We start from the raw sequence: 25,713 nt of genomic DNA, 5'->3' as shown, positions 1-25,713 counted from the left end.
GAGTTCAATTCCTGGTCAGGGCACACGAGAAGTGACCATTTGTTTCTCCACCCCTCTCCCTCCCCCTTCCTCTCTTCTCCTCCTGCAGCCATGGCTCAAATGGTTCAAGCAAGCCCACCCCCCCACCCCAGGATGGCACCATGGCCTGCTTCAGGTGCTAAAAATAGCTCGCTTGCCGAGCAACAGAGCAGTGGCCCCAGATGGGCAGAGCATTACCCTGTAGGGGCCTTGCTGGGTGGATCCTAGTCAGGATGCATGTAGGAATCTCTTTCTCTGCCTCCCTGCCTCTTAATAATAATAATAATAATAATAATAAATAGTTAGAGAAGTACCAATGTAATGAGTTGTGGAGAAATAATATAAATAGAGTGTGACAGACCCAAGTTTGTCCCAAGCTCTGAAGAGTGCCAGTTTTGTAGTTCATTCACTGCATATCTCAGATTCTTCTATCCTTTTTGATTGCTGTTGTTGGGGGGAGGGGGTGTAGTTTGTTTGTTTGTTTGTTTATTGGGAAGTAAAGAGAGGTAATAAAAATAGTCACAGATGTGGTATCACACAGACTGAAGTTCCATTGCAGCTCTACCCAGCTGTGTGGCTGTAAGCAAGTCGGTTGTCCTTTCTGTTTCCTACTGTGAAAGGAAACTGGCCTGCTTGCCGCAAGGCTCCAGAGAGTTGGTGGTCTGCAATAAGAGTAGGGTCTCTAGGTTCAGATTCTGGTGGTCCCCATCACAAGCCATGTGGATTCCTCCCCTCCCCCACCCACCCCAACACGCCCTCTTAGTGGAGCCCCTCTCTCGCAGTGCTGCCCACTGGCTGAAACCCCCCACTGTCCAGCGGCACCTGCGTCCACACCGTCCTCGCCTACTGACCTCTGCCTACTGGCACAATCACCGCAGCCAGCTCCTCTGCCTGGCCACCTACACAGGCCTCCACGTGCTGCTCTTCGCGCTGGCAGCTAGTGCGCACAGGGCCCTCGGCATCAGCGTCATGGTGGCCAAGGGCTGTGGCCAATGCCTCAACTTCGACTGCAGCTTCATCACGGTATGGATCCGAGGGCACAATGCAGGGAGGTGGGCAGGGGATCAATGAAGTCTCCTCACAGACAAAACAGCCCACATGTGGACACCTGAAGTGCCAGGGCAGGATGGCACCTTAGAAATCGGTGCTAATACTCAGTGGTAGAGTCTGGGGCCTAGAGAGGGGCAGTGATTTGTCCATAGTCACACAGCACATAAATAACATAGCTGGCATTTTTGTGCACTTTACTGTGAACCAATCAGGGTGCTAAGCACTTTCCATTTGATCTTCACAACAAAACTATGGTGGATCTGGAGGAGGTGGGGCTGGCTCTTGAGCAAGGCTCCAACCAGAGAGAACCCTTCAAGAGTCCTTGGATGCCAGACTAAGGTGTCAATGTGATTGATCCTCTGAGCCAGGGAATGAGGCCACCAAGCATTTTTGCACACTCTTACAATTAAAATAAAACAAAAGACCCTTTCAAGAACCCAATATACACTCATTTAGTTATATGTATGCCCCAATATCATCAGCCAATCGACTTATGGCACAAGATACATATAAGGCAAGGTTACATTTTAATATACTGCTCAAAAAAATTAGGGGATATTTTATAGCTTCATATTCATTTTGAAATATCCCCTTATTTTGTAAGCAGTGTGTAGTCAGGGATATACATCTCCAGTTTAAACACTCTTCTTGATAATATCAGCTTTGTATTAGAGTGGATGGTATTTTAACCTCATAACTGGCTACAGAGAGTTCAGCCTGGGGAGTGGGAGACACATAACTTGTTTTCTTGGTAGCTTGCTATTGTATTATCATCACTATTTTCCATCTTCACTTTCTTTGCAGTGAAATCTTTTTAAGCTACTGTCACTTCTGTGAGGGAATAGTTATCTTAAGTTAAAACTAGACAATGTAATCTGCAAATCCACGTATCTGGGCACAAACAGTTACAGTAAAAACAAATGAGCAAGTAAGGGAGCCCTCATCAAAAGCCTCTTGGAAAGCTAAGTGTTCCCCCAGGACACCTTGAGAACCATAGGTGACATAAGCTTATCTGACATACAGACTAAATGAGAGCACCATGTCAATGCAGATATTAAATGTTAGTAAAAACATATGTGCTTCTCATGTGTTTAGTTCGATAAAAGTAACACCAACAGGCATTCTGTAACATTTTCTCTTCCCACCCCCATTCTGGAGATCCTACTCTGGAGACCCCAGCTGCGGGCTCAGGAGAGCAGCAAAGGCTTGTAAGCGGGGTGGGGGTGGGGTGGGGGTCAGGGGGCCCCTTCAGGAAGCCCAGCCAGCTCAGAGGGAGGCAGGGAGACAACTGCTGGGGAGGGAGGACAGGGCAGAGACAGAGCCAGGTGGGGCTCTCTGTCCCTTTGCCCTGCCAGGTGCTGATGCTCAGGCGCTGCCTCACATGGCTTCGGGCCACGTGGCTGGCCCAGGTCCTGCCACTGGACCAGAACGTCCAGTTCCACCAGCTTATGGGCTACGTGGTGGTCGGGCTCTCCCTCGTGCACACAGTGGCCCACATTGTGAACTTTGGTGAGTGGCCTTGGGCTGGAGGGATGGTGGGACATGAGCCTTTCACAGACCACTCACTTAAGCAGTGCCCGTGTGTGCCGCCTGCCCAGTGAGTGGAAAAGTGGTGCCCTCGATTAAGCAGCCCTCCGGACAAAAGTCCCTGCTGGCACGGGTATCTGACACAGAGCGGCGGGGACCACAAAGGGAAGGCAGAGTGGGAAGAGCTTGTCTTGTGCTTATCTCCAGCGCTCCAGGCTCAGTCTAAGTCCAGCTCCTTCCAGTTTTGGGAACTGCTGCTGACCACAAGGCCTGGCATTGGCTGGATCCATGGCCTGGCTTCCCCAACCGGTGTGGCTCTCCTGCTGCTGCTGCTCCTCCTGTTTGCCTGCTCCAGCTCTTGCGTCCGCAGGAGTGGCCACTTTGAGGTGCCCAGTGCTTACCCCTTTGACTCTCCCAAGATGGGCTCCCACCTTCATTTCGTGTTATGTCCCTCTAACTTACCCCAGAGCCCAGGAAGGTCCCAGGCTAGTATGCATATTGTGTGCATGTCATTTGGCTTCTGTCATTGGGTTGTAGTTCACGTCTGCCGAGGGCAAATGCTTTGCTCTGGAGGAGTCTGCCTTTTCTCTGGCTCATCCCCTTGCTCCATGTGTTTATACTGGGCTCAAGACGGCACAGGGAGGGGAAGGGACACAGGCCCCCAGGATTCTAATCCCCACGTGACTATTTACAGATCACTCAGCTTCCTCGTCTGTAAAATAGAGCTATAATTCTCTACCTTTGAAGTTATATTAGGAATTAAATGAGATAATATAGGTGCAACCAGTAACTACCTACCTGGAGAATAGGTAGGTGCTCCAAAAATGTTAATTTCATCTTTGCTTCTGTCTCTCTGACCCCCTTAAGACACGGGAGGTCACAGAAAATTTAGTTTGGAGACCCTGGCTGTCCCCTGGACTGATCTGGTCACATCAGAAATAGACAAAGCACCTACTCTGGGTCAGCAACAATCCTTTGAAGTAGGAATCAGCATCCTCGTTTAACCAATGAAAAGTCTAAAGCTCAGAAAAATAATTTACTAGGCCGAAGTCCCAAGCTAGTAGCGGAGCACATATTAAAACTCCATCTCAGCTCTTTTTTTGTCATTCCCAGAAAACCATTACTGTCTTTCCTTTCTTTCCCTTCTTTCCTCTGAGAAAGGGTCAGTGTGACAGACATCAGTGCTGATGAGCCCTTTGGGGGTGTTCCACTCTGCCCAGGGAATCCTGGAGTGTTTCAGATGTCTGGCTGTTGGCACCTGGAATCTTCCCTTACGGGCTCCCTGGGCCAAACCCCCAGGGCAAAGAAGCAAGGAAGCTTCCCAGCCCCAGCCTTTTACCCAGCCTGGTCCCCAGGAGAGGGTGTATGTGTATGGCCGAGACTCGGGCACCGTCCTGACTTTGAGGATGGCCATGGGTCCTGGCTCTGTTCTGCCCCAAGCCTTGACCTCCTGCAGCTTGTGCCCCCACCCCTGCAGGTATTCTACTGGACCCACCTGTCCTACCTCCCCATGTGGATCCTGCTCATCCTGCACGGGCCCAGCTTCTGGAAGTGGCTGCTGGTCCCCGGCATCCTGCTCTTCCTGGAGAAGGCCATCGGGCTGGCAGTGTCCCGCATGGCAGCCCTGAGCATCGTAGAAGTCAACCTCCTTCCCTCCAAGGTGCAAAGAGGGCCTGAGGGGCCACGGGGAGACACGGAGAGCGGTAGGGTGCAGCAGCTGGGGACCCTGTTCGACCCCCAAGCAAATAGGGAGCCCCAGCACAGTGGAGGGGACAAGCAAAGTGCAGGACTAGTCTAGACCTTCAGGAGTGACGTAAGAAAGGGAATGACGGGATAATACTAAAGGCCAGGTCTGCACAGACAATGCTCAGTTAACATATATTAAATGCCCATAAGGTGGGAGGCCCTGTGCCAGGTGACAGAGACACAGAGAAGGCTCAGGTACTGCCTTGCTCTCCACAGGTCCACGGGCTAGTAGCAAATTGGCCCTTTCATTATAGTGCAGGGCTGTGTTGGTAAGAGAAGTCGAGTCTCAGGAGGTATCAGACACTTTGTCTTTGAAAAGTTAGAGCAAACTTCAGAATGAGGGAGGAGATGCTATATCAGGGTTTTGAGAGATGAGTAGGAGTTTGTTGGATAGATAAGACAGGGAACGGTATTCTTGGAGGGATGGGCAAGACCTGGTGGTGAAGGGAGCCTCATTCTGTGGGTCCTAGTAAATTCCTGAGCAGGGCACGGGGAAGGGGGCGGTGGAATTAAGCTGGTTTCTATTCCAGCTAGATTGCTCTAGTTGCTCTGTGTAGGATGGCACAGAGGGGACCATCTGGAAAGCTGTTGCACATGTACAGACAAGAGCTCATAAGGGTTTTGACTCTGAACTGGGGCAGGGGCTATGGGATGGGGAAGAGGCATTATCACAGAAAGACTAAAAAGGTAACTGGCTGCATATTAGGTTAGAGAGAGAAAAGGAGGCTAGGATATCTCCCAGGTGTCTGGGTGACCGGGGCTATTTATGGAGGAGGGAAGGCAGTTCTGGGAAGGCAGGGCTCTGGACAACTTGCGTGTGAGGACATTGAAGGTAAGTAATGAGGCTGTGGTTTATGTCCAGACTTATTGGTCTCCCAGCTGGTGATCTTGAGCAAGCTATTTAATCTTCTCTGAGCCTCAGTTTTTCATCCAGAAGGTGGAGAAAGTATGATATTTGTCTCAGAGTTACTGTGAGCACTAGAGATAACAATGTAAAGTGCTCCACACCGCTGTGGCACATGGTAAGTGCTCAATAAGCTGATGCTATCATCCAGGAGGGCGTTATTATCCCATGAGAGATAACCATTAGTGGTTGGAATGCTGACCAAAGCTACAGCAGTTCCAAGAAAGAGGCTAGAGCAGTCAGGGAGTACTTCACAGAGGAGGGGGCAACTAAAGAGCACCATTTACACCATAAGAAATAGAAGCAGGCCATGAACCCCACTTCAGACAGCCTGACTCTTCCCTTCTCTGATAGTTGCCCATCCCTGGTTGATAGATGTGCTTCAGGGGTGGTCCCCTCTCACAGGCACAGAGGGTATCATGTCTGAGCTGGCTTGCTTTATGGCAGAAGGTGGCCCAGCCTCTGCCCTCCTGCTCCGGGGGCTTCAGACAGCTTTGGATCTGCACAAATAATGCTGATGTCCTTCTCTCCCCAGGTGACTCATCTCGTAATCAAGAGGCCCCCTCTTTTCAACTACAGGCCTGGCGACTACTTGTATCTGAACATTCCCACCATCGCTCGCTATGAGTGGCACCCCTTCACCATCAGCAGCACTCCGGAGCAGAAAGGTACACCAAGTCCTCGAACCATTCAGATACTCACCGAGTTCCGTGTGCCAGGCATAGACTGGGAACCAGGCACGTGGAGGTGAACACCAGATGTGCAGTCAATCTCCAAAAGCTCCCTGGGAAACAAGGAAACAAGTCTCTGAAACATTCAGACACTTGCCGGATGGCATGGTCAGGGCTGAGCCAGCTGCCGTGAGGGTCACCGGGGAGGGCCTGACATGACGGAATAAATATGCGAGGTTTCGCAGACACGCGGCATTTCGGCTGAACTTTGAAAAGTTAATAGTTTCATAGACAGGGAAGGAGATGGGGGAGGAGACGGAGGGAGAAGCATAGGAGAAAGCACAAAAACCTGAAACAGGGGATGTCTGATGTTGTTAGAGTTAAGGGTGGGAGTGGGGTGGGGAGGAAGGAAGGGAGGGACAGAATGAGAGGAGGAGGGGGCCGGAGAAAGGGTCAGAAAATGGATGGAAGGCAGACAGTTGGCTGGCGAAGCCAACTAGAGCCAGGGTGGGACCAAGGACGACTTTGAATGCAGAGTTGGGAGCAGGGTGGCACAGGCAGTTGGGGCCCGTGAAGATCTTACGCAGAGGAGTAGCCAGCCTGCAGGGCATTTTCAAGGGGGCTGTGACAAGAATCCAGGTTTCTCCACTCCCTGTAGGCATGAGCCCAGGGGAGCCCCGAGGCAGCAGACTCCGCATGCTCTTTGACCCAGCTCTGCAGACTCCCATCTCTCTGCAGGTCCCCAGCACCACAGAACTGCTCAGCCGACCCTCCCTTTGCCAGATGTCCTCTGATCCCCACCCATGCATATGCCTTCCTTCTAGCCCTGGGCTGTTGTAGGGGCCAGCACCCAGACCCCTGCCCTCCTGGCCAGGCCAGAGATTGGCCGGCCTTCCCACCTCAAGTGGGGTTTCTAACAGGAAGGGCCTTGCATGGCCTGTCACGTTGAGACCCTTGCTTGGCTTCATGAGGGGAAAAGGGTTCTCTCACCCACCCCATTCAAAGATTTAGTTTCACTTAGGATGCCCAGCAGGACCCAGCAACCACAGCTCAGGGTGCGACCCAAAGCCAGGATTCTCCCCCCCCCCGCCTCCCCCCCCCACACACGAGGCTGCGTACCACCCGCCCTCCAGTGACCTGATTGGTGGCCTGGATGTACGGTGGGGTGAAGATAGGGATGGGGGTTGGAGAGGGCAGGTTATTTCCTATTTTTGTTCCCTTTTCTGTTTTCTAAAGAAGATAAATGCTGTCAGAAAATTCAGACAAAATGGAATCTATACAGAAGAAAATTAAAATCTCTCAAATAATTCCATCAAAGAGAATACTTGTCAATCTTTTGGTGAACAGCTTTCCAGCCTACACATCTATGTGGATAATCAGGTTTAGAGATAATTTTACATACATGGGATCACACTGTTCACACTGTTTTGCAGCTGACTTTTTCTCAGTGAATAGTATGTCATGAAAATCTTTGCATGTCAGTTCTTTCAATTATTTTGGGGGGGCTGCATAGTATTCCAGTGTATAGCTACTACTCTGATTATAATGACTATGTTTATTAAATGGATGAATCATTTATTTGACTAGTCTTAAAGGGAATCCCTCAGGGTCTCAGCTTGGAGTCTGCCTGTCTCGTGAGCCTCGAGTCTCCTACAGTGAATTGAATAAGTCCTTCTGGGGCCTGGTAAATACTCTGACTTAGTTTACGAAGCTGGTTTACAAAGATCAGGAACAGGACAGAGGTCGGCAGCTGAGGCTGATTGAATGCAACTGACATTTAGGGAGGCTGCCTACGTGTGAGTCACTGTGTTAGGCACTTCAGGGTGTATTTGTGTAGAGAAGCCATAACCCCCCACACACACACACACGCACACACATGCACACACATGCACACACACTTGCATCCTTTGGAGGAGGAAGCCTGGAAGAGGACCATGGGAGCAGGGGTCTGAGGATCTGAGCTCTGATCCTGACTTTTCAGTTCACAGAGCTGTGAGAACATGCCACACCATACTGGGCCTCTGTAAATACAGAGTTGAACCAGTTTATTCATGAACTTGGAGAGAGGGAAAAGTGACATCTTTATTTCCACTAACCTCTAACTGAAATTTGGCCTTTTTTTTCAATTAGGAATGCAGATAACAACCCACAATAGTGTTAACAATACCTGTGACTTTTTCTAAATGAAAACCATACATTTCTTTCCATCACCTGACAGTTGTGGCCGATATGTCATCTTACTTCATGTAAGGTACTGTGGGCATGTAGCTCCCTGGGTCTAGCTACTTCATGTGTTGGCAAAGAAGTACATGTGTCCCTAAATCACACATTTGGTTTTTAAAAATATTTTGATAACTCTCTCATTATAACTAATTTCACTTGTAATGCCTATGTATGTCACTGTATGTATTTAAAAGCTACATTTTGAGAGTCTATCCTTTGCTTTCATAGAACTGCCAAAGCAGCCTATAGTTTAAAATAAAAGAAAGAAGAGAGAGCTTAGGGGCTTCTTTAATGTTGTGGGTTCTCTCTGGTCCCCCTCAACAGAAGGGTGGCCCCCTATACCATCTTTCTTCCAGTCATCCACTCAGCAGAGAACCTTAGTAAGCACCTGCTACATCCCAAGCATTGGGTACAATAAAAGTCATTGATCCCACCACCAATTGAACACCTACTATGTGCAGAGCCATTGACAGGCACCTGACTAAATGTGGGGAGGAGATGATCCCCACCTTGATAAGACCTTGGCCTGATGGAGGAGGAAGACCTCACCCCTAAAGAGCTCCTCATGTGCTCAGAGCAGCTCTGATTCCTATCTTGGCAGAAGAGACTGACCCTTATTGTGCAGGCTTAGACTGACTTCATTGAGAAAATTTGCAAGAGAGAGATCAGTTAGTTCTCCATGTCTTGTGACTGTGGCTGCTGATTTGGATCTGAGGAAAGACATTCAGCCCAGGACTTGAGCAGTGTACCCCCATTTCCAATTCCTCAGGTGAGCTGGTCCTGCTTTCCACTGGAGTGCAGCATTGACACCCCCCAATTTTTCATTCAGACACCATCTGGCTACACATCCGGTCAGAAGGCCAATGGACAAACAGGCTCTATGAATCCTTCAAGGCATCAGACCCAGTGGACTGTGACTCCAAGAGACTGTCAAGGAGTTTGAGAATGAGAAGGAGCCATTGGAGGCCTCAGGTAGGGGGCTGTGGGGAAGGATCGGCCATGGAGGCAAACTATAGTGACCAAGTTGCCTTCTTCCCAGCTGGTGGGCACCAATCATTGAGCAGCAGTGTGTTTACTGGCTGAGTGGCAGCATGGGGGCCAACGCAGCTGAGGACTGTGTGGTTCAAAAGCCTCCTCAAAGCTTGAGCTTCCCCAGATTCCCCCCAGTCCATGTCCTTCACTATAAGGTGGGGGACAATGAAAAGAGAAGGGAAATTGATCAGAAAAACTCACCTCTATGTCTCTGCTCCAGCACTTGCTAACCATATGGCCATGGGCTCATCCTTTAACCTTGCTGAGTCTTAGGTTGTTCATTTAGAAATTGGGGGTAATTCCCATCCTTGGCTTCCCTTTCTCGCATGATTCTTTTAAGGACCAATGGAATGAATGACTATAAACTATGGTGTAAACTGGGCAATATGGTCCAGGTGAACCATTCATTACCACCATCAACACTATCAGCATCATTACCAGTACTGTTGCCTTTTGAGCCCTGATGAAACCCACAAAGCTGACCAGTTGCCTGTGTCTGCAGTGAACACAAGTTCTGGGGGGGTTGGGAGGAACACATAGGGATCATAGCAGCACCCAAGGAAGTAAGAATAGATGAAGGAGCAGGTTCCTGAACACTTACTAGCCTGTACCGCCCGGCTGGGAGAGAGGTTTACATGCAGAAACCCTGCTGAAGATCAAAAGAAGAGGCCTGGCCCATCCCTGCCTTGCCCTAGAAGAATTTAAAGTCCAGTGGGAAAACCAGGCGGAATCATGTCTGGTCAGACCAGAGGATGCTTCTAGAGTGGTACCAAGAGCAAAGCTTAGGGAAATGGAGGGTAAGGAGAAACAAGAGAACATTCTCTACTGTTAATCAGGGGAAACTTCCAGAAGAAGGAAACTGACTTTGAAAACCAGGTAAGTCATGAAACACCAAGAATTGTTACGAGTTGTGTTGCCTTGGGACTGTATGCACCTCTGATAAAGAATAAATTGGCATAGTCTTCCTGGAGGGCAGTCTGGCTGTATGTGTCAACATTTTAAAATTTTTTATTTATATATTGATTGATTTTTTTTTTTAGTGAGAGAGGAAGGGAGGGAGAGAGGGACAGAGACAGGGACATCAATCTGTTCCTGTATGTGCCTTGACCAGGGATCAAACCAGCAACCTCTGTACTTCAGGACAATGCTCTAACAAACTGAGCTATCCAGCCAGAGCAATGTCAGCATTTTAAATATGGCCCAGCAATTCCATGTTTAGGGATTTAGTCTAAAAAGCTAACTGGACAGTTGCCCAGGAAGTATGTTAATCACCTTGTTCATTCATTTCATTCATTCCTTTAGCAAACATTTATTAAGCACAGTACTTCTTTCTTTCCAAGTGCTGTTTTAGATGCTGGAGACATATCAATAAACAAGACAGACACTGCCACTGTTTACGTTCTGAAGAGACTGACAATAAACAAACAAAATCAATAATGTGTCAAGTGATAATAAATGCTATGAAGAAAAATAAATCATGGTAAAGGATTGAGATTGAAAAGGTGCTATTTTGTATATGGTAGTTGTTAACAATAATGAGGAAATGAGGATAATCAAAATTTCACAGAGGGAGGTAGCTAAATAAGTTGCTGGTCACCCTTATAGTGGAATAGGAGGCCACCTAAAAAAGATATGCACTAGAAAGTGTGGAAACCTAGTCAAGGTGTAATAAGTGGAAAGGCCAGGTTACAGTGTGTGTGTGTGTGTGTGTGTGTGTGAGAGAGAGAGAGAGAGAGAGAGAGAGAGAGAGAGAGAGAGAGAGAGAGAGAGAGAAAGAGAAGAAAGAGAGGAAGAGAAAGTCTAGAAGGGCAGAGAAAATGTTTAGAGAAGTTATATTGTCTGATTCAGGTACTTTTTTACTTTATTTGTTAATGTTCTGTGATATATGAATCTTTAAAACTAATGTATTAATTTTGTGATATAAATAAAAAGCAATTTCCATTTTAAAACCAAACAGGGTTTGCAACCCCAGCCCAGCTACTCCAAGGCCTTGGCACAGGGAGCAATGGCATCCAACAAGGACGTCACTGTGGAGCTGACATCCTACAGTCACAAGGGTACTCCGTGGCAAGGGGACGAAGGCCTGGTGCATGCAGGGACAAAGGATGGGACTCAGGAACAGTGGGGAGCCTCGACCAGCAGCCGGGTTCTGGTAAGGCTGGGGTGCCAGTGGTATGTCTTCCTAAGGATGGCAGGTCCCTGGGACTTGGAAGAGAAGGCCGTAAGGGCAGTCCACATTCAAGAAGCACCACACTTTTCACGGTGCTTCTGCAACCAGTTACCTGTGCCCCACTTTTATAACTTTTGCCATATTCACTTCCTACTGGTAATATTTCCTGCCTAACATTTCTCTTTACATCCCAACATTACTTTAAACTTAGTTGTATTTAAGAAGGGCTCTTTCAGTGGCTATCGTTAATGGAAAATGGTGTCCTGTGCCATAGACAGAAGGTAGCTCTAAAAGTAAAAATAATAAGAACCAGTGCTGTTAGACTCTTGCCAGGTGTTTCTGCCTGCCCAGGTTCTGAACCTGAAGCTGCACTCCGCTGCTCTGCTCACGTTCTCCCTCTCTCTCTCTCTCCACTCGCTCTCTCTTTGCTCTCTCTCTCATGCTGTTACTCTTTCTCACTTTGTTAAAAGAAAAACAAAAAGGAGGGATTAGCAAGTACTAAAGACATAAAAACCATAATGGGAAGCTTTCTCTTTGCAATCAGAAAGACTAAAAGGAATTGAAAGGCACAGGCCTCTCACAGAGTACCTCCTAAAGTCACCGGAAGTAGTTCACGTCCAGCACCCCAGGGAACACAGTGTTCAGTCTTCCCGAACAAAGAAGTGACGTGGGGGGGATGTGAGGAGCTCTGGACAGGCAGCAGGAGACCCAGGCTCTGCCCCAAGCTCTAGGAGAACTGGCGAGTCATCAGCACCCTCAAACTCAGCTCCTCTGTGACAGGAGGAATTGGCCTGGGTGACTGTGAAGGTCACTTCTGACTCTGCCTCTGGCACCAGAGAGGGAACTATCACAGGGCCCTGTAGCCTGTTTGAGGGGCTGCTTCCTTCACCTTCCAGACTTTGACCTCAACAGTCCAGTCTGACTGTCTGCCATTGCTCCAGCCCAGAGGAGTCAGGCAGGCCGGCTCCCTGTCCCCAAGTAGCCCCAGCTCCCTGTCCCCAGGTAGCCCCAACTCCCTGTCCCCAGGTAGCCCCAGCTCCCTGTCCCCAGGTAGCCCCAACTCCCTGTCCCCAGGTAGCCCCAGCTCCCTGTCCCCAGGTAGCCCCAACTCCCTGTCCCCAGGTAGCCCTGCTCAGGCTGGCCACTGCTGTTCTGCAGGTTCAGGTGAGCAAAGCTTTGAGGAACAGTCACTTCAGAGGAGCTGGACCCCGGAGGCTGCTCAGGGGTGCACCAGCTGGGGTGGGGGAAGGGTGTTCTAGACTGAGGGGAGGCAGTGTTCAAGGCCAGGCATCTGACCTGTCTGGAGACATGGAGGTTATCGGGATGGCTGGAGACAGAGCCGAAGATGTGTCTGGGTGAGTGGTGCCCAGTCCCACCTGGAAGCTGACTTGTACTGGCCACACGAGCTGTGATTGGCAGTATTTACACCAGAAACCAGCAGACCCTAACAGTCAAGAGTTTTGTTGTTGTTGAAGAGTGAATTTTCCAGAACACCACTGATGTTCTTAATCAGAAGGGCCGCATGCTTTCTGGAATGGTTGGGGCACAAAGAGAAATTTCGTTTTTGTAAAGTTGCTGAGACTGACAAGGGCTGGGAAGCCTCTGGGAAATGCCGACACGCCCACTCCCAGAGACCCACAGCTCACTACTGTCCTCACAGGTCTCTGAGATGTTCCCTGAGAACCACCAATTCTGTAACATCAAGGTAAGTGGCTCCAGGAACTCCCGCCCCAACCTGCCTGCAGAGAAGGCTTGCTATGGCTCTGGGTGCGCAAGTCCCTCAAGCCCCCATGGGCTGACTTCCAGGTTATCCAGATAATGGAACCAAACCCACCTGTCCCAGTCCCAGGGATGCTGGTTGAGCCGCACTCCCATCAACTCTGCAGTCTAACATTCCAGGGCTCTCGCAGACATGCGCTCAGAGCACAGGAGTGGGAGCCGGTTAGGCCTGGGTTCCAGGCTGGGATACGGCTGCCTGCATACAGAGGGGTCCAGAAGCCTCAGGGGCCAGCTCTCCCCTCACCCACTCACTGCTCTGTTTCCTCTGACCTCTCTGGTGCTCAGTGCTACATCGATGGCCCTTATGGAACCCCCACCCGCAGGATCTTCGCCTCTGAGCACGCCGTGCTCATCGGGGCAGGCATTGGCATCACCCCCTTTGCTTCCATCCTGCAGAGCATCATGTACAGGTGGGTGGCCAGGCCGTGGCCCCTGCCTGCATCCTGGGGCAGAGTCCCGCGTGAGCCCTCCCCTCTTCTGTCCCCCTTCCTCCCTCCCTTCTCCTTTCCCCTGTCTCCCTCTCCCCTTTTCTCCCTTTCCTCCCCTGCTCCTCCAGCCTCTCTTTTTTCAGTTTCATCTCTCTCCTTCCTCCTGAGCATGAAGGTTCTGTCACCCCACCCTCCCTTCCTGTCCCTTGCATTGTTCTCTGAGATCTTGAAAAGTCTCCTACTCGCCCTAAATTCAAAACCCCTGCTCCTGCCTCTCCTAAGGCACCAGAAGAGGAAGCACGTCTGCCCCAGCTGCCAGCACTGCTGGATGGAGGGCATCCAGGACAATGACATGAAGCTCCACAAGGTGAGCATGGCCTCCCCAGGCAGGTCTGGGACCCTCTCCCTGGGACACCCCCTGGGACAGGAGCCCACCCTCCTGTGCAGAGGTGGGGGGGGCAGATGACCTCTCCCCTGCTGGGATCCTCTGTCCCTACATTCTCCCAGTGTCCCGCAGTCTCCGGTACCTCCCCCATTTCATCATCCCTTGTCACCTCTGAGAGAGGTTCTGAAGACAGCGTCTCATTAAAGACTGAGGAGCCTGAAAGTCAGGCAGCCTGAATTCAGTTATAGCCATGATGCTCATTCACTAGCCATTCCCTTGTGGTGGTTTTAGAAATGAAAATGTTTACCTTTGAAAAATTATTATTTTGACTGGGCCACTTCAAAAAATTTCTTAAAAAAAAAAGAAAGTAATGTTTTTCTGGCTGTCCTATTCTTGGGATCTCAGAACACTGCTTACTGTAACAATGATCATTACAGAAAATCCTGACCTGGCAGTCAGGAACCAGTTCTGGTCCCATGCTGCTCTGTGACCTAGTCACAGGTCCTCACCTCCATGAGCCTCAGTTTTCCCCTCCATTAAATGGGGATGATAATGTGTGCCCTGCTCAGAGCAGGGTGGTCATACAGGCCTTGGAGGTCACAGATATGACCATGCTGTGCATGAGGTAGGCCTCGCCTCAGAACCAGAGGGCCCCTCTCCCTAGGTGGACTTCATCTGGATCAACCGAGACCAGCGGTCGTTTGAGTGGTTTGTGAGCCTGCTGACCAAACTGGAGATGGACCAGGCCGAGGAGACCCAAGAGGGTAGGGAGGGACGGGGCCGGAGGAGGGTGGGAGTGTGGCAGGAGTTTCAGGGCCAGGGTCTTTGTGAGAAGCTGTTTAGATTACTCCACTTCTATCAGAAATGTAGGGAAGAAAGGTTTGCTTTTATTTCCCACTTAAATGTAACATTTTGTGAAACAAAAAATAAAAGAGGAAAAAGTCATTCATAATCCCATCCAACTATGTAGACTATTCCAGGCATTTTAAAGGATTTCTTTCTGCTATTTTTCCTTATTTGCATTTTATAAAAATGTATGCCCTTCTTTTTTTTTCTAACTTCTCTTTTTCATGACATTTCTTTTCATTCAAAGCGAGTACTTGTTAAGAATTTAGATTTCCAGGCCTCCCCTGAGACCTTCCAAAGCAGAGTCTCTGGGTGAGGGCCCAGGAGCACACATTTTTAACACACTTCTCAGATGATTCTTATTCATACCTTTTTTATTTAATTTTCTCCCACAAGTTGCTAGTCCTTTATTTTTAAAATTTATTGGGGTGATGTTGGTTGAGAAGATTCTATAGGTCTCATGTAGATGTCTATGATACATGATCTGTATATTGCATTGTGTGCCCGCCACCCAAAGTCAGATCATCTTCCTTCACAGTCGATTTGGCCCCATGTACCCTTTACTATCCTCCAGCCCCCTTCCCGCTGGAATCCACCATACTGTTGTCTGTGTCTATGAGTTTCAGTTTTATATCCCACATATGAGCGAAATCATCTGGTTCTTGGCTTTTTTCTGACTGACTTGTTTCACTTAGCATGATATTCTCAAGGTCCATCCATGTTGTCACAAATGGCAGTGTTTCATCTTTTCTTGTGGCTGAGTAGTATTCCATAGTATAACCACATCTTTTTTATCCAGCCATCTATTGAAGGACACTTTGGTTGTTTCCGTCTCTTCACCACTGTGAATATGCTGCAAAGAATGTAGGGGTGTATATATCTTTGCAAACAAATGTTTTATAGTTTTTTGGATAGATACCCAGAAGGGAAATTGCTGGGTCATATGGTAACTTTATTCTTAATTTTTTGAGAAACCACTATACTATTTTCCATAGTTTTACATTCCCACCAGCAGTGAACAAGGGTTCCTTTTTCTCCATAACCTTTCCAACACTTGTTACTACTTGTCTTGTTGATAATAGTCATTTCAACAGGTGGAAGTGGTATCTCATTGTAGTTTTGATTTGCATTTTCCTAATACCTAGTAAAGTTGACCATCTTTTCATGTATCTGTAGCCATTAGTATGTCTTTATTTTACTTTATTTATTGATTTTAGAGAGAGAGGAAGAGAAGAGAAAGAGAAACATCAATCTGTTCTTGTATGTGCCCTAATGGGGGATAAAACCAGCAACCTTTGCATATTGGGACAATACTGTTACCAATCGAGCTACCCAGCCAGGGCTGGTATGTCTGCTTGGGACAAGTGTCTGTTCAGTATCTCTGCTCATCTTTCAGTTGAATTTTTTGTTTGGTGTTGAGTTGTATAAGTTCTTTATATATTTTGGATATTAATTCTCTGTCAGAGCTGTTATTTTCAAAAATCGTCTCCCATTTGATTTGTTGCCTTTTTGTTTTGTTGGTGGTTTCTTTTGCTGTGCAGAATTGTTTTAGTTTGATATAGTCCCATTCACTTACTTTTGCCTTTCCTTGCCTTGCCTTTGGGGTCAAATTCATAAAATCTCTTAGACCAAGGTCCATGAGTTTAGTAAGTATGTTTTCTTCTATGTAATGTATTGTTTTGGATCTTATATTTAGGTCTTTGATCTATTTTGAATTAATTTGTATACATGGGGACAAATTGTAGTCTACTTTCATTCTTTTGCCTGTGGCTTTTCAATTTTCCGAGCACCATTTATGAAAGAGGCTTTCTTTTCTCCATTGTTTATATTTGGCTTTGCCCATATACATGTGGTTTTATTTCCGGGCTCTCAATTCTATTCCATTGGTCTCTGTGTCTGTTTTTCTGCCAGTACCATGCTGTTTTGAATATTGTCGCTCTGTGGTATAATTTGAGGTCAGGTAGTATTATACTTCCAGCTTTATTTTTTTTTCCTCAGGCTTGCTTTGGCTCTTCAAAGTCTTTTGTGGTCCCATAAAATCTGATGACTTTTTGTTCTATTTCTTTAAAAAATGACATTAGGATTTGATTTTAACATACTTCTCAGATGATTCTTATACTTTTTTTGAAAAAGTTTTTTAAGGGATAATTTACATACAACAAATACACCAATATAAGTGTACAATAAATATGAAAATTTGACAAATGTGTACAATTGTGTAATCATCAGCACAATCAAAATAGGGAACATTTCTATTACCCCCCAAAAGTCCCACTTTGCATCAATACCCCCCACCAACTTATAGTGCTCGGCAACTACAGATCACCTATCACTACAGTTTCTAGAATTTCATATAAATAAAATCATATAATATGTAGTCTTTCTGTGTTACTTTTTTCACTTAACATAATATCTTGAGATTTATCCATGTTGTTGCATATATCAGTAAGTAGTTTATTCTTTTTATCACTGAGTAGTGTTCTTTTTAATGATATGTCACAATCTGTTTTTCTATTCACTTAATGGATATTAGTGTAGTTTTCACTTTTTGGCTATCGTGAATAAAACTGCTATAAATATGTACATATAAGTCCTTTGTGGACATATATTTCTATCTTTTTTCAGTAAATAGGAGTGGGATTACTTAATATGCATTAAGTTTAACTTTATTAAGAAATTGCCAAACTGTTTTCCAAAGTGACTGGACCATTTTGCATTTCTATCAGCAATGTCTCAGATTTTCAGTTACTCTACAACCTCACTATGACAATATTAGAAGTCTTTTTAAATTTTCCATTGATTTGAGAGAGAGAGAGGGTGGAAAGGAGAAGGGGAGAAGAAAGAGAGAGAGAAGCATCAACTCATTTCACTTAGTTGTTCCATGTAGTTGTGTACTCATTGATTGCTTGCTTCTGTATGTGCCCTGACTGGAGGTCAAACCCACGATCTCTGGTGCACCTGGACAATGCTTTATCCACGGGGCCACCCAGGCAGGGTGGCAGTCTTTCTAATTTTATCTGTTCTAGTGGGTGTATAGTGGCATCTTAATATGCTCTTAATTTGTATTTCCCTAGTGACTAATATCTTCACGTTCTTATTTGTTGTTTGTACTTCTTTGCAAAATTTAAAATATTTAGTCCACTCTTTAAATCCAGATGTTTGCCTCCTTTTTTAAAGATCAAGTTGTATCAGTTATATACATATTCTGGGAATAGGTCCATTGTCAGGTGTACATCTTACAGACACACTCTGCCCAGTCTGTGGTTTGTCTCTTCATTTTTTAAAACTTTCTTTTGAAGTACAAAATGTTCAAATTCTCAATTTTTTTCTTTTATTCTTCACACTTTTTGTGTCCTATCTAAAATCTTTGCTTTACCCAGGTCATGAGTATTTTCTCCTATGTTTCCTTCAAAAAGTTCTGTAATTTTAGCTCTTCAATTCAGTCAGTCTTATAGTGAGTTTAACAAAGTCAGGATAAAATATCAATATGCAAAAATCAATTGTATTACTATTTACTAATAACAAAAATTATAATTAAAATTTTTAAATAGAAATTTTAAAAACATAAAATACTTAATGATAAATGTAGCAAAATATGGGCAAGATCTGTGCACTGAAAACTACAAAACATTTGAGAAGTGGTTTTCTTTAAATGTTTTGTACTTAGAGTTCATTAAACTTCTTGGTTATATGAGCTTGTCGTTTTCATCAAATTTGAATAGATTTCAGCCATTCTTTCTTTACATTTTTTTTCTCTCTCCCCTTTCCCTTCCTGTCACTTCAATTACACAGATTTTAGACAGTTTGATATTCTACAGGTCACTGAAACTTCGCCCCCACCTCAACCTGTACTTCATTTTGGATAGTTTCTATTGCTGTGTTTTCAAGATCACTTATCCTTTCTTCTGCCATACCTTATCTAGCACACCCATCCTAATAAAAATTTGAGGAAGTTTTTAAAAAAATTAGATATTGAGAAGCTGATTCTAAAATTTATTTGGGCCTGGCCTATGGTGGCACAGTAGATAAAGCATCAACCTGAAACACTGAAGTTGCCGGTTTGAAACCCTGGGCTTGCCTGGTCAAGGCACGTATAAGAGTTGATGCTTCCTGCTCCTCCCCTTCTTCTTTTTCTTCTGTCTCTCTCCTCTCTCTAAAACGAATAAGTAAAAAATCTTTAAAATTTATTTGGCAAGGGAGATGTTGAGGGGAATACAGGGGAGGGGAGGATGCATTTGGGGAGACACTAGAATCTATGTAAACACAATAAATTAAATTTAAAAAAATTTATTTGGAAAACCAAAGGGCCTAAAATAGCTGTTAATCCTATCTATTGTATTTTTTATTTCTGTTATTGTATTTTTCTTCTCTAGAAGTTCCATTTGGGTCTCTTTTATATCTTTCATTTCTCTCCTCATCATACATGCTTTGCTCTGATTTTACATTCTCAAGCCCAAGCACATTTACAATATTTGTGTAACATGTTTGACTAAATCCATTGGATCTGTTATTTCTGGGTCTGTTTCTAATTACTAGTTTTCTCCTAGTTGTGAATTGTGTTCTCCTGCTTTTTTGCATACCTGATAATTTTTTTTAATGTTGTTGGTTTTTTTGTTTTGTTTTGTTTTTTTTAATTTTATTTATTCATTTTAGAGATAGGAGACAGAGAGACAGAGAGACAGAGAGAGAGAAAGGAGGAGGAGCAGAAAGCATCAACTCTCATATGTGCCTTGACCAGGCAAACCTGGAGTTTTGAACTGGCGACCTCAGCATTCCAGGTCGCCTGATAATTTTTTTTATTGGATGCCAGGCATTGTGAATTGCATGTTGTTGTCTTCTGGATTCTGTGGTATTTCTTTAAATAGTACTTACTTTATTGTGGTGTACAGTTACATTATTTAGGATAATTTGAATCTTTTCAAGTCCAGAGCAGACTTTATTGTGGGACTAATTTTGCCTCAGTACTATGACGTTACACCTCTAAGAACTCTACCTACTACTGCCCTGTATACTGCAAGGTCTCCCCACTCTTGCTGGTGGAAGCACAAGTTATTCCCAACTCTGTTTAAGCTCCAGATACTGTTCAGCCTAGTGTTTTGTGGAAATTCAGCCTGGTGGTTTTGGCTAAGCCTTGTGCTTAGCCAAAGGCTTACAGGAAACTTTATGCAGATTTCCAGAGGTATCTCTCTCCCTCCCTCCTCCCTGACTCCCTCCCTTCCTCCCCTCTTCTCTTCTTTCTCTCTCCTTCTGCAGCTCCCTTTTCTCAGTATTGTGCCTTCATAGTCTAGTTGTCTGGGCCTCCTTGAACTCCAGCTGCCGCCGCCTCACTCATGAGTCTAATACCAGCTGGACAATTGCAGGGCTCATTTCATTTGTTTCCCTCTCTTGACAATTACAGTCCTGCACTACCTGTTGACCATCATTTTATGTGTTTTTGTCCACTTTTCTAGTTGTTTAAAGTGAAAAAATGAATATGGTTCTTTTTACTCCAACATACATTTTGGATATACATAACTGGTTAGTGCAAATAAGCATGTGAATAAACATATATATATATTTATTGGGGTTGAAGGCTCAGTATTCTTCTGATGCGGTAGCAATCAAGAAGTTTAAAGAGTGGTCTAAGATAACATTTAAACACCTTAGCATATACGAGCTCTTCTACTGTTTGGTCCCTTCTTTTATACTTTCATTAACTATGAATGTTTCGAATGTCCTCCTCTAGCCCCAGCAGAGCCCCCTCACCCATCCAAGTGTAACTTCTACATGCTTAGTATGTATGATAACATGCTTCTCTGAATTACATCATAGTCCTCATAAGCCATCTTTGTGTGATACTGAGGTTTTTTCCTGTGTTCTAAACTTAATCTGTTAGATTCATTATTTTTGTTTCATTTTGTTTTACTTTTGCAAAAACTTATATGAGGAGAAAAATCTTTAGATAGGCTTCTAACTTCAAGAGAATTGGTGTGTTTTTTTAATACTGGTTGAGCTCATTGGAATTAGATCTTATTTGGCTATTTAATCACCATAATGTTGCCATGAGTAAATTCAAATTCCAATAATAAACACAGTGTATAAGTTATGTAATCAAACATTGTTTTCTACAAGAAACATTCAAACAGATGTAGTTTTATTATAACAAACATTCAAAGCCTTGAAGCTCAAGTCAACCGTCTTTGGAAGATAACTATTAAACCTTAGAAAATTGCGGTAAAGCTCTTTGCCCTTTCTTGTAAATAACAATCCTAGCAAACATTTATATAGCATCAACTTTGTTCTAAATGCTTTTATGTGTATTAATTCATTAGAAGCTGGATGGTATAATGACAAACTAGGGGAAAAGTTTAGACTTAATTTAAGTTTCTAGTTACCGGTACATAAATATTTCTGTTTGCTTCTTCCTCATCTGTGTAAACCAAGGGTAACAGCTAACCCAATGCTGTCTGGTCTCCAGCCATCTGAGTCAACACCTTTCTCACCTCACATTTCTACCAAGGTTTCTCACTGACTGCAGCCAAAACTTGTGGCCTCTGATTTTAATTTGCATTTTATACTGAGGTTTGAGTTAAAGAATTTGTTGTGATTTATCATTTTTAACTTCTATAGCTTAAGCTGCAATCATTCTGTTTGGTTTGATTCTTTATCCCCTAATAGCTACAGAAGCATGGGCACATGATTTAACTGCTTTGTTTCAATTTCTTCGTCTGAAAAAAATCTAGCTATGACTGGTACCTCCCTCATAGGATTGTTGTGAGGATTAAATGAGATATCATCTGTACAGCACTTAGAACAGTGACTGGAGCTTAATAACTGCTCAATAACTTGTGTAGTAGTCACAATGTAGCAATAGTAACAGTAGTATTTAATGGCTATTACTGAATGATACAATTAGTAGTTTGCCATATCTTATCATATTTAACCAAGCTTCTACTACTGGACATTCTGTTTATTACTAATTCTCCACTATCATAATTAAAGCTGCAATTAATGTGTACAGTATATGCACATAGTTTTTTTCCTCCTTCCTTTATATGATTTTCTTAGGAGAGGGTCCCAGAAATAGGATGACTGCCTCACATTCAGCTGTCTTAGAGAGGGTGAGACTATGTCAGGTCAGATCTCCCGCCTCCCTCCCACACAGTGTCTCCTCCTCTCTTCTCTTGCCCCTCTCTGGGGTGGGGTGACTGTGGGAGGGGAAGAGAGTCAGGACCCTCTCAGGCAGGCAGGCATCCATTAGAGTACAGCGCCCTCCCTCCCACACCACCCAGCACTACTCAAGTTCACTGACATGTGAAATACAATGTGTATCTCTTCTAAGGCCATCTGCATTTTAACAGTGGCCAAGACCTTAAGCCAAAGGGTAATTGGGCTAATGGTGCCATATGAAATACTCAAGAGCTAGTTGAGAACTGCACAAATCCTTTAGTCTAGGGAGAAGAGACGGATGCAGCGATCATCAGCTTATGAATCCAGCAGCCCTGCTGGAATCAGGCCCTGCAACTTCTGTCTTTGCACAAATGCATGGGTCTAAGGCAGCACTCGCCAGTCTTTCCCCCATCGTGGCACACTGGGAAACGGTAACGCCGGTATGCCATGTCTGGGAAAACGGAGGAAGGAGCCTGAACACAGAGCTGCCCACCTGGGAGCTCCCATTGCCCTGAGGGCTGATACCCTGTCCCATTGCAGGCATATAACTGATAATGCTCAGATTTAATGATCTCTCTCTCTCTCTCTCTCTTTGAGGTGTGGCAGAGAGAAAAAGGGAAAGACAGAGATAAGAATGGAAAGAGGAGAGAAGCATTAACTCGTAGTTGCAGCACTTTAGTTATTCTTTGATTGCTTACTCATGTGCCTTCACAGGGTTGGGGGTGGCTTCAGCTGAGCCAGTGACCCCTTGCTCAAACCAGCAACTGTTGGGCTCAAACCAGTGACCTTTGGGTTCAAGCCAACCACCATGGGGTCATGTCTATGATCCCACACTCAAGCTGACAGCCCCATGTTCAAGCTGGTGAGCCCATGCTCAAGCCAGATGAGTCTGCACTCAAGCTGGGGGGACCTTGGGGTTTTGAACCTGGTACCTCAGCATCCCAGGTCGACACTCTATCCACTGCACCACCAGCAGTCCGGCCCTAAAGGTCTCTGTGTTGCCAGCCCGTGCCCTCTCCCTTTGATCCTCTGGCTCCTCTTCCTGAAACACTGTTTCTATTCTGTCACACCCTGCTCACATACCCTCTACCTGGGCTTTTAAGACCTTTCTCATTCTAGCTTCAGGGTTTCCAGTCCCATCTCCTGCTGCTCCTGTTCAAAGATCCTCAGCTCTAGCCAGAGGTCATATCATGCCCCATAGTCATGTTTGTTCCAGCCTCTTGCCCTTGGCTCATGTCATGTCCCCTTCTTAGGATTCCTTCTTTCATCTCCACTTTGAATCTTGCCCCTCTTCCAAGACCTCACCTAATGCCCATGCCCCCCCCCCACCCCCAGGAAGCAGCTCCGTCTGCTCCAGCCCTTCCCTGCATATCAGGAGTATTCACCATCTGATCCATTCACTCAACACTTGGCCCTTTGGTTCTCAGCTACCTTTCCATGTGTTCATGGTTTATGTCCCCAATCTGACTGAGCAAGAGCAGGCACCATTTGGAATGGAAGGGCACACACTTTGGAGCCCAAGGACTGCCATGCTTCCCCGGGATTCATTTCTCCTCCAGAAATATAACTCCTGGGGTGGTTGTGAGGCTCATGTTAGACAGTGGACATAAAACAACCCGTATATGCTGTGCACAGAGTAGGCCCCGCTCGAGCAGTGGGCATCATCCCTCTCTGTTGGTCCCATGGGGGCCCTGGGTGAACACAGTAGCTGTAGGGTAAGTTCCAAGCCCTCTTGGTGTCCCTCCAAGCCCCAGGGCAAGGTGGCTGATATTTTGCCCTGTCCCCATCACGGCTGCTGTCCTTTCAGTGCCATCTTCTCCTCCCACCACATAGGCCGCTTTCTGGAGATGCACTTGTACATGACTTCTGCTCTGGGCAAGAATGACATGAAGGCCATTGGCCTGCAGATGGCTCTTGACCTTGTGGCCAAGAAGGAGAAGAAGGACTCCATCACGGGCCTCCAGACGCGCACCCAGCCCGGGCGGCCTGACTGGAACAAGGTAAGGGCCAGCCGGCAGGGACCAGCGAGGCTGCGAGCCTGCAGCGGTGGCCGCGTCGATGAGGCCAAGCAGCCAGGGGCAAAGCATGAGGCTGGCATTTGAGGTCCAGCCGGGATCTCAGGGCTGGATCAGAGACAGGAAACCTGCTTCTGGATCCATCACTAGCTCACTTTGTGCCGTCATTAACCTCAGTTTCCCCATCTGTTTAGAGAGGAAGTTAGCCTGTCTGACTTCCAAGGCTTCTCCCAGCCCTGATTCCTTATGAACCAGAGTAGAACGGAACTGAGGCCCATGGACACAGAATTATCCACAGTCTTCCTATTTTATTTCTCAGATTGGTTTTATAATTTTTCTGCCCTTAGTACTTACCATCTGGGGTCTAGAGTTTCACAAAGTGACCCAGAAAGTACCGCTTGTCAAACTTGTTGTAGATAATCCAGGCCCAGGTAGTGAGGACAGAGGGGGACGGGATGCCAGTAGTTCTGGGGCACCAAAGAGAACTTCCCACAAAGGCAGTTCTTAAGCAGCATTTGGGTGGAAAAGGGTAAAAAACAAACACCTGACTTCAAGAAAGAGACATTCTCATGATGGCACATGGCCAGCAGGAAGACCAGCATGAAGTTCCAGCAGTCGGGGTTCAGCATGCCACACAGGGCTCTGTCATTGTCCTCCAACACAGCAGGGAGTGTGGTGTGCATTCCCCCTCAGACATAGCTCCTTGGGGCAGTGCCTGGCCCGCCCCCTCCGGGGTCTGGGTCAGGTTGGGAGTGGCACACAGCTCCGAAACAAATGGCTGCATGTCGGTCTCTCTGCTCTGAAAACAAGAGGTTGAGTCTTGGTGCCCCTCACGCCAATGGACAGATGGCCAATGCGGCCGCTGCCAGCCCCTTCCATTGTCAGCTTCAGGGGGCTGTCACTGGGCGGGTCCACAGTCCCACCTCTTCTCCCTCTGCTCTTCCCCAACCCCATGGACTCCAGGTGTTCCAGAAAGTGGCCGCTGAGAATAAGGGCAAGGTGCAAGTCTTCTTCTGCGGCTCCCCAGCCCTGGCCAAGGTGCTCAAGGTCCGCTGTGAGCAGTTCAGCTTCAGATTCTTCCAGGAGAACTTCTAGCCCCGTCTTCCCAATCTTCGCCCAGATCCCCGCCCCCAGCCAGCAGGATGGCGTTGCTACCAGTGCCCCAAAGGACCAGCCTAAGACAGCCACCTGATCCTGCTCTACACCGAACAGTCCCACCTGCCACCAATGGGCAGGTGGACTTCTCTCCCAAGGGGGTGGGTGAGAGGCTTCCAGGGCAACTGCTCCTCCAAATATTTCCCGAAGGGGCCTTCCCCCTGCAACAGTGGTCCTAGACCCACCTAACCATCACAATCATTTGGGAAATTGCTCCCCAAACATTTTATTTTGGCAAATTTCAAACATACAGAAAATTAAGAGAATTGTACAATGAACAACATTACCCACTTTCTAAAGTCCTCAGTTAACATTTTGCTATATTTACTTTATGACATATTATGCATTATCTCTCCCTCTGTCCTCTCATCAATGTACCTTACTTTCCTGATGCATTTCAAAGCACACTTTGCTACTCAGAAGAGATTTCTTTAAGTGCAGAGTCCTGGGTCCCACTCCCAGAAGTTCTGATTCTGAAGATCTGGGGATGAGACCTCCTAGAATGTGTATTTTCTCTAAAATCTATTCCTGTAGGGAGGGATAAGCAGCATATTTTTTTCTACCTTTCTCTGTTATTGTCTTCACATCTTTTGTCTATCTGTGCCCTTTCTCCTC

General features: G+C 46.2%; 1 protein-coding gene across 2 annotated transcripts in view; it reads left to right on the top strand.

The window, feature by feature from the left end:
- Positions 1 to 25,429, top strand: part of NOX5 (NADPH oxidase 5) — a 37,937-nt gene extending 12,508 nt beyond the window's left edge. For both annotated transcript variants that reach the window (XM_066342095.1, XM_066342094.1), the window contains 12 exons: positions 801 to 1,041; positions 2,424 to 2,577; positions 2,803 to 2,981; positions 4,073 to 4,255; positions 5,781 to 5,913; positions 8,969 to 9,111; positions 13,002 to 13,046; positions 13,406 to 13,530; positions 13,831 to 13,915; positions 14,598 to 14,697; positions 23,762 to 23,928; positions 24,907 to 25,429. In XM_066342095.1, coding sequence (XP_066198192.1) covers positions 801 to 1,041; positions 2,424 to 2,577; positions 2,803 to 2,981; positions 4,073 to 4,255; positions 5,781 to 5,913; positions 8,969 to 9,111; positions 13,002 to 13,046; positions 13,406 to 13,530; positions 13,831 to 13,915; positions 14,598 to 14,697; positions 23,762 to 23,928; positions 24,907 to 25,038 — 1,687 coding nt within the window. In that variant the 3' untranslated portion in view covers positions 25,039 to 25,429. The remainder of the gene's footprint in view (positions 1 to 800; positions 1,042 to 2,423; positions 2,578 to 2,802; positions 2,982 to 4,072; positions 4,256 to 5,780; positions 5,914 to 8,968; positions 9,112 to 13,001; positions 13,047 to 13,405; positions 13,531 to 13,830; positions 13,916 to 14,597; positions 14,698 to 23,761; positions 23,929 to 24,906) is intronic.
- Positions 25,430 to 25,713: the final 284 nt, after the last annotated feature.

Source organism: Saccopteryx leptura, chromosome 6 (genome assembly GCF_036850995.1).
Source record: "Saccopteryx leptura isolate mSacLep1 chromosome 6, mSacLep1_pri_phased_curated, whole genome shotgun sequence".
NCBI lineage: Eukaryota > Metazoa > Chordata > Mammalia > Chiroptera > Emballonuridae > Saccopteryx > Saccopteryx leptura.
This window is presented reverse-complemented; position numbering and strand designations above follow the sequence as displayed.